The sequence below is a fragment of the Benincasa hispida genome, chromosome 9, assembly GCF_027475165.1.
Source record: "Benincasa hispida cultivar pf3 chromosome 9, pf3_genome.v1.1, whole genome shotgun sequence".
In the NCBI taxonomy this organism is placed as follows: Eukaryota; Viridiplantae; Streptophyta; class Magnoliopsida; order Cucurbitales; family Cucurbitaceae; genus Benincasa; species Benincasa hispida.
The window spans coordinates 80,874,124-80,891,732 of record NC_143486.1 but is presented as its reverse complement, the minus strand read 5'-3'; the positions used below and the strand labels follow the sequence as shown (position 1 = coordinate 80,891,732).

General features: G+C 34.6%; 1 protein-coding gene across 1 annotated transcript; it reads right to left on the bottom strand.

The window, feature by feature from the left end:
- Positions 1–10,482: 10,482 nt before the first annotated feature.
- Positions 10,483–12,392, bottom strand: LOC120086401 (uncharacterized). The gene has a single exon (XM_090317463.1). The coding sequence runs from the start codon at positions 12,228–12,230 to the stop codon at positions 10,917–10,919; it is 1,314 nt and encodes a 437-aa protein (XP_090173589.1). The 5' UTR covers positions 12,231–12,392; the 3' UTR covers positions 10,483–10,916.
- Positions 12,393–17,609: the final 5,217 nt, after the last annotated feature.

Below are 17,609 nucleotides of genomic sequence, written 5' to 3'. Positions count from 1 at the left end.
TCTGCTAACTCTAAGTCGAATAGGAGTGAATTCCATCTTGCAGGACTATGTCCCCAGCTATCTATCCAGTCTTATCCCAAAAAGAGAGGTTTATTGAGCAGTGTTGTTGGACTACTCTCACCTATGAAGATCAAAGGATAATCCTGAATAAACAGAAGTTCATAGTTAGCTCAAGATTAAGATCGATTAACTCTAGGTCATTGAATTTGAAATAGTTAGTTTTAACAGTAAACGGTCATTATAAAGAAAAGTGACTATTTCGAGGTTCGGTCTTATACAAACATCCTTTGCACAGGATACTGAAAAGTATTTTTATTACCTTCAAATTTAGAACTATTATTGCTAGTTGTGTTTGGTTTGATGTGGTTTATTGAGTAATTTTAGGAAACTAAGTATCAAGGGCAATTTGTGCGAAAATGATAAAAAAAAAATTCCAGGGTAAAAGTAAAGATTTGAGTAATTGCAGGTTGACTATGGAATTACGAAGGAACCGATGATCGAAATTGCAGAAAAAAGGTTGGATTTGAAAGACAATTCAAGGGGAGCCAGCGTTGGACTAGCATTACAACACTGCCCCCTTGAGCTGTAGACCCGAGAGCTCAAAATAGGGCAGTGTCGCAACGCTATCTTCCAGCGTTGCGACGCTAGCAACATCATGCATGGTTTGCAATGATGTCAGCGTTCCGACGCTATCTTCCAGCAATGCAACACTGTGAGGGCTTTATAAATGTCACATGGCGCCGTCAGGTCAAGAGAGAGCGAAATTATACACAAACATACAGAGAAAAAACATAGCAGAGACGAAAACTTTCGACGAAGGACTTAAGAATTTGATCGAGAGTTGATCCGAGATCGTTTTTGGACTAAACGTGGCTAGAAGATCGATCGGGAACATGATTTTTGCTGAAGATCAATCTGAAATTCGAGGCGAGAGTCAAGAAGATCGTGATTGGGATTTGGTTCCATTGAGGGGAGATCATCTTTCTACGTCTTTATTATTTTTGTTGCCATGATGAACTATTGTTTTGTGATTTATATTCTTGAAATCATGCGTGCCTAAACTCTATTTTCTAGGGTGTTGTTAAACTTTTGGGTTGTTACAATGAATTATTGATTTTATGATTGATTGATTATTGCATACATTTCTAAATTATTTGTGCTTAATGCTTTTGATTAATTTTCCATTAATTGAACGAACTTAGGGTAATTAGATTGTTCGAGAGAGAGTTTAATTTGTTGGACCTAATGATTTAGATTTTTATTCGAAATTGCAAGAGAATGAATTTAGAATAATAAGGGGTGCAATTGAAGGGTCTTAATGCAACACTAATTTAAGCAATAGAAGAGATTCAAGTTGATAAGCTAGGGTTAGAATGGATTGAGCTTGAGAAAGGATTTCTTGATTTTAGAACTTTTAGCCTCAATCTATCGTTTTCAATCAATTGCATGTCATAATTCATTGTACATCCTTAAAGAAACAACACCCTAGGTTTGTTCTCTCTGATTTGTGTCATGTGTTTGATCTCTGTTTGTGTTTTAATCATTGATAAAAATCATCTTTCGTTTACCTGGATAAAATTGACAAAGAACTACAATAACTAAGCTTAGGATAGATTGCTCACGCCAGTCCCTGAGGACGATACCCTATTAATTGGGATTTTATTACTTCGATACATATGCTTGCATTGTGCAGCGCGCATCAGATGCCCCCACTCGCATATCTCCATATGAATGATTTTTGGATTACCTCATTTGTATCAGTATACAAAGTGGGTCGCATCCAATAGTGTTACCAGGATGAGATATCCGATCTCATCTATATACTTACCTTTTTTGCTATATACTAAAGCTTGATCCACTTTTATATCTCCATATAAAGTTAAAGTATTCATATTATAATCATAGATTTGTTTATTGGATTTTTATAACAGAATGCAATATCAATAATAATTCATTGAATGAAATACTCAATAATACTTTTATTGATAAATAGAATATATTTCTAACATTTACGAACTGTGAGTTTTAGGACATTCCCAACAATCTCTTCATTGAGGAAAAAAAAAGAAAAAGTTTTGAAGATTGGAAGCTCTGAAGATTGAAAAGTTCTACATAACTGAAGTCTGAAGCTACCAAGTTCTCAAGCTCCAAAGTCCGAAGCTCTCAAGTTCTCAAGCTCCAAAGGACTGAAACTTCAAAGTTCTCAAGTTCGAAACACCAAAGCTCCTAAGCTCTCAAGTTTTGAAGACTAAAGCTCCCAAACCCTAAAGATCTGAAGACCGAAGACTTAGAAGACTAAGGCTTCAAGTTTCTAAAGATTTCAGAACTAAACTTGTAAGAAGATTTGAAAGACTTAAATTTATTGTAACGTTTGAGAGAAAGTTACAAAAATGAATGAAAAAGTTATTCGATCTAAATAGGCACCTTAGTTTTAGCAAAACTAAGAGTTCAAAGAATTAAAGTTATTTACAATGGGAGAATGGACCCAAAAAACACATGCAATCTTCAAATCTTTAATCTTCGTCTTCAAATGATGGAAATTGACAAACAAAGGGAGAATGAACAACGAGATGTGCAATTTTAATCTTGAACCGTTGTTTTATCAAGCATTAAACAATCAAGGTGATTAGATTAAAAAGTAATTAAGGTGATTTAATTGTAATTTTAAACCGTTATTTCGAAATGGTAAAAGGAAAAACCAAAGAGTAAAGTTTAAATTTAAATTAAAAAAAGTCATAGAGGTAATTAATTAAAATTTGAAATATGTTTTTTAGAATCCTAGCTTTTGTTTTATTATAGACAACAATACAGTAACTGAGTTCATTGGGATAAATTCAATATCTTTTGTCGTATAGTATTTCGAGGAATCTTTCATCCGTGATTTTCACCATTTGTATTTATAAAGAGGTGCTTCCTGGTGTGGCCTTCATTTATATACTGTTATTTTTCCTTTTTCTCACATATTTTGATACACTTGAAAGATATTTGATTCTTTGTACTAATATTTCTATATTTTCAAACTATATTGTCTAAGGACGGAGATGAAAACTGTTGAATAAAAATTTAACTTTCAAAACAAGAGGGAACCAACTTTTTTGGTTGGAGAATCCCACATTGAAAAATTTGGTGTTAGAAGTCTCCTTTATGTACTCCAATCTTGAGTTTTGGGTTTGGGTCTCAAGGGATATTCATGTTTTGGAGGGAGTGAGGAGATAGACCAATGTGGATTCGGTGGACGTCCCAAGGTCGTGGGGTGAGGTGCGCGTGTGGTGATTAATTTTAATAAAATATTATTTTATTATCATTTTTTTAACCGAAAAAAAAAAAGGAGGAAACGGTCCATTCCATTCCGTCTGCGTTTGTCCGCCCATCCCGTTCCGTCCACGCACGTTTTGAGGCAGAAAGCCTTTTTCGCTCCCTACGGTTTGACGCTAAAGGCCTATAAAAGGCCTGGCCTTCAGCAATTCGAGAATGTACAATTGTTTTCCTCACTTATCACTTCTTTTTTCTCTCCTCCATCTTAGCTTTCCGAGCAGTGAGTCTAGAAAGGGTGTGTGTTCCGATCGGTAACGGTGCATTTCCAGTCAGGTTCTTTTGGTAGTTTTATCTTGGGGACAATGTGGCAATTTTCAGACCTGCTTGCACACTTAGGCAGAGCCGCGAAATGTCTTAAAGAGAGAGAGCTCCGCGACTCAGCCTATAACGAGTTTCTGTTTTGCAGGTTTTGCTCTTCGCTTGACCATCGTGCCTTGATGGTTTACTATTTGTCGTTCTAAGGGTCCTGCTGTTTCCAACAATTTTAAGATGTTACGCCACATCGTCAATGGCCCTCAGTAGCAACAATGACGTTATGATATCTAACCTCAATCATCCCTTCTGGTTCGAAGGAGCGATCTTCAAACGGTGGAAGCAAAAGATGTTGTTCAAGTGTGGTGATTAATTTTAATAAAAATATTATTTTATTATCATTTTTTTAACCGAAAAAAAAAGGAGGAAACGGTCCATTCCATTCCGTCTGCGTTTGTCCGCCCATCCCGTTCCGTCCACGCACGTTTTGAGGCAGAAAGCCTTTTTCGCTCCCTACGGTTTGACGCTAAAGGCCTATAAAAGGCCTGGCCTTCAGCAGTTCGAGAATGTACAATTGTTTTCCTCACTTATCACTTCTTTTTTCTCTCCTCCATCTTAGCTTTCCGAGCAGTGAGTCTAGAAAGGGTGTGTGTTCCGATCGGTAACGGTGCATTTCCGGTCGGGTTCTTTTGGTAGTTTTATCTTGGGGACAATGTGGCAATTTTCAGACCTGCTTGCACACTTAGGCAGAGCCGCGAAATGTCTTAAAGAGAGAGAGCTCCGCGACTCAGCCTATAACGAGTTTCTGTTTTGCAGGTTTTGCTCTTCGCTTGACCATCGTGCCTTGATGGTTTACTATTTTTCGTTCTAAGGGTCCTACTGTTTCCAACAATTTTAAGATGTTACGCCACATCGTCAATGGCCCTCAGTAGCAACAATGACGTTATGATATCTAACCTCAATCATCCCTTCTGGTTCGAAGGAGCGATCTTCAAGCGGTGGAAGCAAAAGATGTTGTTCTTTCTTACTGTCAAGAAAGTTGTCGAAACTTGTACCAAAGCTAAGTCGATCGTCCCTTTAGAAGAACCAACTGAACAGCAGATAAAAGAAGTTGCTGACTTGGAGGAGAAAGAATTTCTTTGTAAGAATTTCATTTTAAATAGTTTGACTGATGATCCGTATGACCAGTACAATGAAGACAGCGAAGGAGGTCTGGGATGTCTTGCAAAAGAAATATGACACCGAGGAGGCCAGGACGAAGAAATATGCAGTTAGCCGTTATCTCAAGTTTCAAATGATGGATGACAAATCTGTGGAGGCCTAATCCCATGAACTCCAGAAGATAGCCCACGAGATAATCACTGAAGGTATGCCTCTAGACGAACAATTCCAAGTTGCTGTTATTATTGATAAACTGCCCCCTTTGTAGAAGGACTTTAAGAACATTTTGAGGCATAAGACCAAGGAGTTCTCCTTAGAGTGTCTTATAACCCGGCTAAGGATCGAGGAGGAAGCTTAGAAGCAAGACCAGAGGGAAGAGGTGAACGCAGTACCTGGAAAACCCGCTTCTATCGTGGTAAAACCTGACAAAAAATCTAAGGGGACAAAGAGGAAAGGTCAGAACCGTGGCACCAGTAACCAGAACCAACAGAAAAAAGCAAAAGCCCCCTTCAGGAGAAACGGTACATTTCCTCTGCTTGAATTGTAATAAACCTGGGCACATGGCTAGGAACTGTAGGAGCAGACGTCGTCATGCTGGTCAGGCGAACCTGACAGAAGAATCGTTAGTCGCCATGATCACAGAAGTAAATGTGATCAGTGGTTGTGAAGAGTGGTGGATAGACACTGGCGCTACGCGCCATGTCTGTCACAACCTTAGTCTATTTAAAACTTATACTGAAACTAAGGATAAGAATATTCTGTTGGGAGATCACCACTCCATGAAAGTTGCTGGAACCGGCGAGGTGGAACTGAAGTTTACCTTTGGGAAGATCCTCACATTGAAGGACGTTCTGCACATTCCGGAGATAAGAAAGAATTTGGTTTCGGGCTATCTCCTCAACGAAGCCGGGTTTACTCAAACTATAGGGGGAGACTTATATACCCTTACCAAAAATAATGTATTTGTAGGGAAAGGGTATGCAAATGAGGGAATGTTCAAATTAAATTTAGACCTTAATAAAATGAAATCTTCTGTGTATATGCTATGTTCCATGAATATTTGGCATGTTAGACTCTGTCATGTGAATAAGAATTTAATTAGTAACATGATTAGGCTAGAAATGATACCTAAGTTATCCACGAATGATCTTGATAAATGCGAGTATTATAGTCAAGCTAAAATTACTAAAACTCCGCATAAATTTATACTTAGGAATTCTGAGCCTCTAGATTTGATTCATTCTGATATTCATGAATTTAATGGCATCTTGACTAGGAACAGTAAAATACATTTCATTACCTTTATTGACGACTGCTTTGATTTTACTTTTGTATACTTGCTGAAAAACAAAAGTAATGCTTTTGAAGCCTTCAAACTTTTTGTTTCTGAAATAGAGAATCAGCTTAATAGAAAGGTTAAAAGACTTCGTAGTGATAGGGGAACCGAGTACGACTCGGACAGTTTTAATGAGTTCTTTAACTCTCATGAAATAATACACGAAAAGAACGCACCTTATTCTCCTGAAATGAACATAAAAGCCGAAAGGAAAAAAAGAACTTTTGCTGAGCTAGTAGTTGCTATTTTACTTAGTTCAAGAGCCGCGTCTTATTGGTGGGGTGAAATCATCCTTACCATGTGTTATGTCCTAAATAAAATCCTGAAATCTAAAAACAAAACTTCGCCTTACGAAATTCTCAACAATAAGAAACCAAACTTGTCCTATTTTAGAACTTGGGGTTGTCTGGCCTTTGTAAGGATTCCAGTCCCAAAAAAGAGAAAGTTGACTAGTAGAGCTTACGAATGTATCTTTATAGATTATGCCTTAAATAGTAAAGCCTACAAGTTTTATGATCTATGGAACCAAGTGATCATTGAGTCAAATGATGCCGACTTCTTTGAAGATAGATTTCCTTTTAAATCAATGAATAGTGGGGGCTCTGGATCAAGTGGTATAACCCTAGTTAGAAATCCTAACCCTAGAGAGGAAATTGACCCAGAACCTAGAAGAAGCAAAAGAGCTAGAACCGTCAAAGATTTCGGAAATGACTTCCTGACTTACAATGTAGAAGAAGACCCTAAAGATCTGAGAGCTGCCCTGTCCTCAGTAGATGCCAACCTTGGCAAGAAACCATAAATGATGAGATGGACTCACTTGAGTCAAATAGGACTTGGCACTTAGTAGATCTACCCCTAGGATGTAAAGCAATAGGGTGCAAATAGATCTTAAGGAGGAAACTTAGGCCTGATGGGACTTTCGACAAATTTAAAGCCAGGTTAGTAGCGATGTGCTTTAGATAGAGAGAAAACGTAGATTTCTTTGACACCTTCTCCCTTGTCACTGGAATTACCTCTATCTGTGTCCTATTCTCTCTCATTGCCCTTTATAACCTCGTAGTACATCAGATGGATGTAAAAACCGCTTTCCTAAACGGTGAACTTGAAGAAGAGATTTACATGGAACAACCTGAGGGCTTTGTGGTCCATGGTCAAGAAAATAAGGTGTGTAAATTAGACAAATCTCTCTATGGACTAAAACAAGCTCCTAAGCAATGACATGAAAAATTTGATAATCTTATCCTATCTAAAGGTTTCAAGGTCAATGAAAGTGACAAGTGCATCTATTATAAGTTTGATAATAACCTCTGCACTATCTTGTGTCTATATGTAGATGATTTATTGATCTTTAGGTCGAATTTGCACGTCATAAATGATGTAAAATCAATATTAAGTGCAAACTTCGACATGAAAGACTTAGAAGAAGCTAGTGTAATCTTAGGCATAAAAGTAAATAGATCTGAAAAGGGAATTTCTTTGGATCAATCTCACTATATAGAAAAGATTCTGAAGAAATATAATTACTTTGAGTGTAAACCAGCCTGTACTCCTTATGACCCTAGTGTCAAGTTGTTCAAGAACACTGGTGACGGTGTTAATCAATCTGAGTATGCGAGCATCATAGACAGTCTTAGATACGCTGTCGATTGCACTAGGCCAGACATAGCTTATGCTGTAGGATTACTTTGCAGGTTTACAAGTAGACCTAGTAAAGAGCATTGGAATGCTATAGAAAGGGTCATAAGATACTTGAAGAAAACTCAAAACCTAGGATTACATTATCAAAAGTTTCCCGCTATCCTGGAAGGGTTTAGCGATGTTGATTGGAACTCTCTTTTGGATGACTCAAAGGCTACAAATGGCTATATCTTTAATATAACTAGCGGAGCTGTCTCTTGGAAGTCCAAGAAACAGACTATTTTAGCCCAATCTACGATGGAGTTAGAAATGATAGACTAGCGACAGCCAGTGAAGAAGCAAGCTGGCTTAGAAGTCTGCTATTAGAGATTCCCTTATGGAAAAAGTTGGTACCAGCCATATTAATCCATTTTGATAGTACTGCAGCAATCGCAAAAGTTCAGAACCATTACTACAATGGAAAGAGACGTCAAATACGTCGTAAGCACAGTACCATTAGAGAATTTCTCACTGTTGATGCAGTTAGAGTGGATCTAATATGAACTGATGAAAATTTGGTAGATCCTTTGACGAAAGGACTGGCCAGAGAAAAGGTTTTCAAAACCTCAGAAAGGATGAGACTCATGCCTATCGAAAGATGAATCACGGTGAGGAAAACCCAACCTGTAGACTGGAGATCCCAAGAAACAGGTTCAACGGGTAATAACTGATCACGAGTGATATATAGTGAATCATGCTAAACCAAACACAGAGTTCCATTCCTATGACTTGAGCATGATATCCTGAAGCATAAGAAAGGTTGAACTCAGTTCTTAATGAGATCTATACTTGATGACAAGTGGGGTATCTAACTACAGGAGTACTCTTGATAGACTCGCCTGTGTGAATGTAGAAGTGAGGGTCGCTTCCTTTGGAGTTTTTAGGCAAACTCTCTAGATCATTCACTAAACCGAGATTCACGTGCTAGGCCTTAAAGCACGGGTTGTCGTACTACACCCTAATAATACTTTGTGTGAGATGCTGTTAGGATAGAGTTCAAAATCAAGGGTTACTCTAGTATATTCTGAATCATCTACACTATGTAAAGGTTCAAGTCGTAAGACACCTTTGCTTATGCACAGTGTTGTATAGACTGAAACTGCTCGATGAAAATTTTTTCTCTCTTTTTCTTTTTATTTAAATTTTCAAGTGGGGGATTTTTGGGTGAAAATTTAACTTTCAACACAAGACGGAACCAATCTTTTTTGTTGGAAAATCCCACATTGAAAAATTTGGTGTTGGAATCCTCCTTTATGTACTCCAATCTTGAGTTTTGGGTTTGGGCCCCAAAGGGTACCCATGTTTTGGAGAGAGTGAGAAGATAGACCAATGTGGATTCGGTGAATGTCCCGCCCGCGCACTACCATTAATTTTAATAAAAATATTATTTTATTTTATTATCATTTTTTTAACCCAAATAAAGGAGAAAACAGTCCATTTCGTTTCGTCCGCTCGATCCATCTGCGTTCGTCTACCCCGTTCCATTTCGTCTGCCTATCCCGTTTCGTTCGCGCACATTCTGAGGCAGAGAGCCTTTTCTACTCCCTACGGTTCAACGCTGAAGGCTTATAAAAGGCCTGACTTTCGGCAGCTTGAGAATGTAAAATTGTTTTCCTCACTTATCACTTCTTTTTTCTCTCATTCTCCATCTTAGCTTTCCGAGCAGTGAATCTAGAAAGGGTGTGTGTTCCGATCGGTAACAGTGCATTTCTGGTCAGGTTCTTTTGGCTGTTTTATTCTGGGGACAATGTGGAAATTTTCAGACATGCTTGCACACTTGGGCAAAGCCGTGAAACGTCTTAAAGAGAGCGAGCTCCGCGACTCAGCCTATAATGAATTTCTGTTTTGCAGGTTTTGCTCCCGCTTGACTGCCGTGCCTTGACAGTTTACTGTTCGTCGTTCTGAGGGTCCTGTCGTTTCCAACAAAAACTCTTCTATATATTTATTTATTTTGGAAAATAGTGCAAGAATTATCATTTAAGCTTAAATCAATTTTAATAATGTCTTTACATATTGATGCCCATTTTAACCCATCAAGGGATTATTCGATTTAACGAAGGTTTATAATATTTGTTCAAATATATTTCTATATAATTTCTTTTCTATCTACACGACGATGACTTGAGATTTTCAGTTGACAAGTCATAACAAAATTTAGAAATAAAAATTTGAATAGGGTAAAAACTTTGGTTAAGATAGCTTACAAAACTATAATAATTGAATTAAGACAATTAAATAACTATTAGAGAAGAAATGGTTTTATTCTTTTTCATATTCAAAATCTTTTTAAAACACATTTAGTATCTTAAGATTAACTTAATGTTTAAATTTATATTTATAAGTACAATTTTTATATCATCAAATTAGATGTTGAATCATTAAAATATTATTATATTAAACTTGTAAATCTTGAAATTTATCAACCACGTTAAAATAAAACTCGATTTTTAAAAGTAAAATCGTAAAATTTTAAAATTCAAACGTTAAAATTAAAATTAAATTCAAAATATTAGAATTAAATGTACAATATTTTAAAATTTAAAGAGAAGATAGAAACCAAATTCAAAATCAATGCTGAGTTCCCATAATCTTTCAATACATGGTTTCAAATTTTCCACGTAATGGCCCTACTGAAAAATGCATTTGACTAATTGGATCAGACTGAGGCATCATAAATAAATAAATAAATATATTAAGGGGAAAAAAAAAGACTATTTAACTGAGAGTGGACAGGCACTGAGTTAGCTCTATTTGAATATATATATATATATATATATATTTGCATCATTTCCAAAACTCCATAAAGAAACAAAAGATACCAAAAAAAAAAAAACTATGTTATCAAAGTAAGAGCTGCCCCTGCCCGCCCCTGACCCCTGCCCCACATCTTGACCATTCCCTCTTCCAGTTTTACTATTCTTTTTTAAGTTAAAATCTGCAAAACGACACCGCTTTGGACTTCATGGAAATAGATAGTATCTCAACATGCTCCCATTCTTTTAGCTACTTTCCCCTCTCACGCTTCTTCCTATGCGCGTGTCTTTCAAACGCATTTCAAGTTAATTAAAAATGGAAAATACAAAATAAAAAAGCAAAGAGACAAATTTACATGATCTTCAAAACGGTGACGTTTTCTGTATCCTACTGATTAGAACTTCCAACGATAGGAAATTCTTCAACGGTGAACGATCCGATTTCTACGGTGTCTCGTCTGACCTTTCCCTTCGCCGCCGCCGCCGTGAGTAGCGTCGGTTCTCTTCTGCGGCGAGGAAAACAACTGGCTGAACCCGAAATTCGATAATCCTCTCAGCGAACTCACCGGAACATTCAGCACCGGCGGCACTCTCACATTCGCGGAGTACGACCTTTCGATTCCGTTGTGCTTCAATCTCGGTCCGCCATTGAAGCTGCTTGGACTACTCGAACTCCTTTCCAGACTTTGAAACACGATTTTCCCTGAGGAGTTCATTCTCGGACTATCCATGGATACTTCTCTGCTTCTCACTCTACCTGATTCCCCTGGCGCCCGACGGACTGGACTCCGCCCTACTCTCTTCGCTTCTGATCGCGATGTTCTTGACTTCACTGTAATCCGATTCTTCGATTCTGGATTGAATTTTGATGGCTTGTCTAAATCTAGTGAGAGTCTAGGGAGATCGTCGTGTGAATGACCAGAGGATGAGGAAGAAAGAGAGAGGCGGGAAGAGGATATGGTAACTGACTCGCAATCCAAATCTTTCAATAATGGATGATTTAGAGTTTCTGAAGAATTGGAGGATATGAGTTTGGAACTCCTGTGGAGAAATTGCTTCAGAGATTTCATTCTCGTGCTCAATGATGAAGACAACTCTGTTTTCTGATTTTCATTCTTTGTGACTTTAATAACCTTCTTCAGCCCTAGAAGCTCTCTCCATCGACCCGAGCACCTCGGAGCACGAGGAGAGAAAGAGTACGAATCCGCATTATTACCGACATCTGTTATGCTCCGCGGCGTCATTGTATCAGGAGACCACGATCCGATCTCTGTAGAGAGTTTCTTGACGGACGATTTCACCAACGGAAGCTGCAGCGCCACGAGCTTTCCGTCGGAAAAGAGCTCATCATCAGGAATTAGAGTCACCGGATCTTCCAGCCTAAACTCGAAATCAGTAGAGGAGCCTTTCATATCCATACCTGAAATCGCTGGCGTATTCGCCTGAGGAGTATCACCAATGGAGGAGGAAATGAGTTTGAAGCCGGAGAGCTGGGCGGACGAGTCGTCGAGATACTCACGACTGAAGGATACGCGGGGGCTTAACCAACCGTAAGAAGTGTGGCAGTTTGTGAACCGTCGAGGAAGCTCTCCGGCCGTATTCCGACGTTCTTGACGCAAGCGGAAGCCATTGATTCTGGCTATCATGCAGAGCTTGAAATTTAAAGCGATTGGAGTGAAATGGAGCAAAGACAAAATGAAGGAGCGTGTTTCATTGCTAAACTTATATAGGTTCATTCATAATTTTAAAAATAAAAAATGATAATTAGTTAAATTAATTATTAAAGTTTAGTTAAAAAAAAATTTACGCTTGTATTTGTTGAGCCACTAAACTTTTTTTTAACGCGCGAAAGGTTAAATTTTGTATATGATGATTTTATAATATATTCATTTTTTTTAAAAAAATAACAATAGAAATAATGTAATATTCATAGATTAAATCATTATTATCATACGAATAAGTGTAATTAGTGCACAAAAGAAAAATATTCCACAGTACATATACAAAACGATGAACTTTATATTAATAAAATATCGGTTTCAACTTAGGAAAATAAATGATAAAAGGAAAACCATTTCTTTTAAAATATAATACAATATCATTTATTCATTCCATATTATGATTCAAATATATTAAAGGATAAAAAGGAGAACCATTTTTAATAAAATGTTACATGATTTAAATTAGCTAAATTTTATCCCTCAACGAGAATTTCTAAAATGTCAAGGTATTAATTTTACAAAAATTTGAATGCAAATATCGCTAAAACATCTATATTGGATATTTGTGAAAAAAATATAAAAACTAAAAAATTAAATAAATTACCTAAATTAATAAATAAATATGTTGGACTTTTTAAACAAGTTAAAATGTTTATTCTATTCACAAATATTTTAACACATCATGGATTTTAACCTTGATCAAACCAATGAGAATAAAAATTTATAGGAGGGGATTTACTTATATTTCAATTTTCTCTAAAACAAATTAAAATGTTTTCGTTTTAGAAGTATTTTTAAATATGTATTTAAATGAAATGAAATCAATTAAGATTAATTATCTTAATGTATTTAGTTTTCTTTTCTTTTAATTTTGAATCTCGGGTGAAAGTAAGAAATAATTAGAAAATATAATTAATTCGAATTTGTTTAATCAAATATTTAAAATTTTGAATTTAAATTAATATATATATATATATATATATATACTGGTTACCACCGTCAAATTGAGGAACCGCGTTGGGGTTTCATCCAAAGTAAGCTAAAATTTTCAATTTTGTAATTTTACTTTTTTTTTTTTTTTTTTTTTTGCCTTATTGAATATCTTTAATAATAATGGTTGTGATAATCATCTCTCACACAAAAGAGTTTAATAACATGTTATCCACCTTTTTTTTTATGCTAATTTCGAAAAAATTTGAATTTGATTTTAATGACCTAAAATTGTCTTCTTTTTTAACTATATAAGGCTATATTTGACAAAATCTCAAATTAGAAATAAAATCCATTAAAAAGAAAATAGGTAATTATGGAAATGGTTTTGAGCTTTATAATCCACTTTTCTCTCCCAACAAATCCTAGAGTGCTTCCATCCGCAACAACCCAAAAATCCCCGTTTCTCTTCTAAAAAGAAACCTAGCAACTATATCCCAAATCTACTCTTCTTTAGAAATCCTAGAGCATCTATCCTTACATACATCAAGTAAGAGTTCTAAAAAATAATAAAATAAAATAAAATAAAATAATATCTACAATGTCAAGAATCCAACACACAAGAAAAATTCTAACTTAGTTGGAGAGATTTATTGGTAGGGCCTTGGTCCTAAGGATCTATACTTCAAAGTGTTTTGGATTTCAATCTTTTTTCTTTTTCTTTTTTCTTCAAACTCCCGAAGACAAATCTAAAAGCTTAGATATTTGGTTATTGTTATTGTTCTTATTTCGCCATTTTCCTTTCTATTATATCTCGTGAGTTTCTCTTTTATTTATTTATACATATTGTTTCACATCTAGTTATTTATTTATTTTTTTACTCATTGTTTGTTTTTACTTTCCATTTCTTTTCCTTTTGAGTTTCTTTTTAGTAACAAAATAAGATAGATAAAAAATTAGAGTGTTAAGAGTGGGAGAGAAGAAGAGAGAAACAGAATGGATGAAGAAAAAGATAACTTAGTAAAAAAAGAATTAATTTGGTTAATATTATTATTTTTCTTTATTATTTCTTTCCTTTGTTAGTTTATTCTTAAACTTTATTTTTTTTTTTTTTTATATTTATCTTTATTTTATTTTTATAACTAGCATTTAAATTTAATTCTTTTTTTCTTCATTATAATATTTACTATTGTTTCTTTAGTATTTTTCCATTTTTTATATGCGTAGTTAAATATTATATTTTTCTTCTTTTTTTTTTTGGTCAATTTAATATGTTATTGCTAATAATTGTTTAAATTTTTTAATATTTCTAATTAATTTTTTTTTTAAAAAAATATCCGACAGTGGATTTTAGAAATATTTGGGAGTCCGATTTTCTAGAATCTTGAGATGAGGAAATCGATTCTTTGGGAATCATGGATCGACCTCTAATATGCTTTATTAAATTTTTAATATCTTTGTAAATATCATTGTTTATTCATTTATTACTTTAAATGCATTGTTAAATTGTATATTTTGTCAATGTAGCTTTACCTATTTAAATTAATGTTGTTTTTTAGTAAAATTTCTTTAGCATTTTCAACAATTTAGATTTACTCTCAAATCTTCGAAATTAACTCATTTTGAGTTTTATTAAAGGAGTTTTAATATCTTTTCTTAAATATTAATTTCGATGATGTTGTACTAAAATTTTCGACGACAGGTTCTATAAATATTTGGAAGTCCGATTTTCTAGAATTCTTGGGGTGAAGAGTCAATTCTTTGGGAGTTTGAGATCGATTTCTAATACGTTTTTATTAAATGTTTAATATGCTCTATTATATTTATTTAATTCATTGTTATGTTTCTTTAATTGTACTTTTACTTATATAATGTTCATAATGAAATTAATTTTGATTTCTAATTAATATTTCTTCAGTTTTTAAATCTTTTATTAACTCTTTCAAAGTCATCTAAATTACACATTTTTTGGAAAATTTTAAAATTAATTTATTATTTTAAAAAATCTAATAATTTGTTTTTTCTAAGACGCGTTTTTCATAAAAATTGGAATCTAGAAAATTTGGGAGTCCAATTTTGAGAAATTGTAATAACTTCTCACATTCTTGATGTAAGAATTTTCCCTCAATTATAATATATAGCCCAATTGATGGAATTTTTTACTTAATGGGATCATTATCCAAATATTAGAGAAATGAGGTGTAAAATAAAACATTGTTTTAAAAATGTCATTTTCTAGAATGAATTTACCTAAATAATAATTTCAATTCAAGATTTAAAATTTGGCCATCGTTTTCCAATGGGTTTGTAGGGTGCTAACTCCTTCTCCATGCACAAATGACTCCCGACCTCAACTCTAGTTTTCGTATACCATTTTATTGTTTTTTTTAATTAAAAATTGCTTATTTTATTTCGGTGCATGGTAACACTATAGAAAGGATTGGAGACAACTCGATTTCCTTTTGTTTCAAAATTTAACCATTTCTTAGAACATCGGCCACTCCATGTCGTCCCGAACACATGGTGACACCATGGATAGACCGGATAGACTGGTATCTATATCAATCTATGTCAATGACACAAATAGTAGTCCATTACGGTCTATCGTCGATAGATAGTGAAGTTTTTCTATATTTTGGTTCATTTTGCTATATTAAAAAAAACCTTATATTATTACTAAATATTTTGAGTTCAATAAGGAAAATTTCGTAGACTCATATCTTGTTCAAATAACATGTATTGACTAATCAAACTACACTCATGGTTTTTAGTACAACTGGGATGGAGGTTTGGATATTAAATATGATATTTATCATATTAAACTTAAAAATAAATAATTACTATTTTCGTGGTGGTCGTTTTAATTATTCAAATTTCAAAAGAATCATGCAAAATGATGATCACAAAGGAAAAGCTCCAGAAGATAAGAGTTCAAAGAGTGTTGAAAATAAATATTTCCGATACAGAATGACTGGGCATTGGTCACGTACCTATCGTACGTCAAAACACTTGGTTTACCTCTATCAAGCCTCCCTGAAGGAAAAAGAGAAAAACGTGAAAGCAAATTTTGTATACCAGGATATATTTGACACATCCCATATAACAAATTTGGATGTGACAAACTTCTTTGTTGTTTTTTTTTTTTATCTATCTTCATGTTTTTTTCTAGTAACTTTGGTATATTTTAAGTGTTGTTTTTCTTATTGTAAATATTTTCTTTTAATGGAGAAACCTGTATCATTTTCATATATTGGGTGATTAAAAAATGAATAAAGAAGATTTATGTCTCGCAGACAGTGCAACTACACATACAATACTTACAAGTAAAAAATATTTTTCCAAATTGAAAATGCTGGAAACAAAAGTCAATACGATATCAGGTTTTGCAAACCTGATCGAAAGTTTTGGAAAAGCAAATATTATTTGCCTAGAGAACAAAATTTACAATTGACAATGCATTGTTCTCTAGTCAATCAAAGAGAAATCTTCTAAGTTTTAAAGATATATGTTGCAATGGTTATCCTATTGAGATTGATAGTACGAATAGTGTGGAATATCTATATATCATATCCACTGTCTCAAATAAAAAATGTATATTGAAAGAGTTGCCTACTTTATCTTATGGATATTATACTCATATACGAGTAATTGAAACATATGCAACAATGAACCTGAAGTTTATGAATCCAAACATATTTACAATTTAGCATGACTGATTGGGTCATTCAGGATCTATAATGATGTGGAGAATTATTGGGAATTCAAATGGACATTCATTGAAGAGCCAGAAGATTCTTCAATCTAATGAATTATCATGTGATGCTTGTTCTCAAGGAAATTGATAATTAGACCATCACCAACTAAAGTGGGGATTGAATCACCTGCATTTTTAGAACGAATTCATGGTGATATATGTGGATCTATTAACCCATCAAGTGGACCATTTAGATATTTTATGGTATTTGTTGAAAATAGGGTTTTACCCTAGGGGTATTATTGTAATTGTCTCTCACCCTAGGGCTCTCTACTGTCTATTTATTCACCTTGTTCTCTTGTATTCAGTGTATCAATTAAAAATAATAAGAAAAAGATCTGTATCGTGGTTTTTCTCCCTGTTCTAGGGTTTCCAAGTAAATTGTGTGTTGGTCTCTCTCCTTTCTTATTTTCATCATGGTATCAGAGCAAAAGGATGAAACCCTAGCCATTATGGAAGAGAACCATCCACAGTCGTCTTCAGCTGGTGGATCTTTGAGTTTTGATATGAAAACTGCTATTCGACCAGCTGTGAAAGAGTGTTTTCAAGTTGTCTTACTGGAATTACTTTCTGTCGTTCAGTTACAGTCAACGGAGAGCCGCCGTTAGTGGGAGCCACCTCACCTAACAAAATCCAATCGGATGTTCGCGCTGCACACAGATGGATCCGAAGAACAAACAGACGGATCCGATCCTGCTCGACTTGCGTCG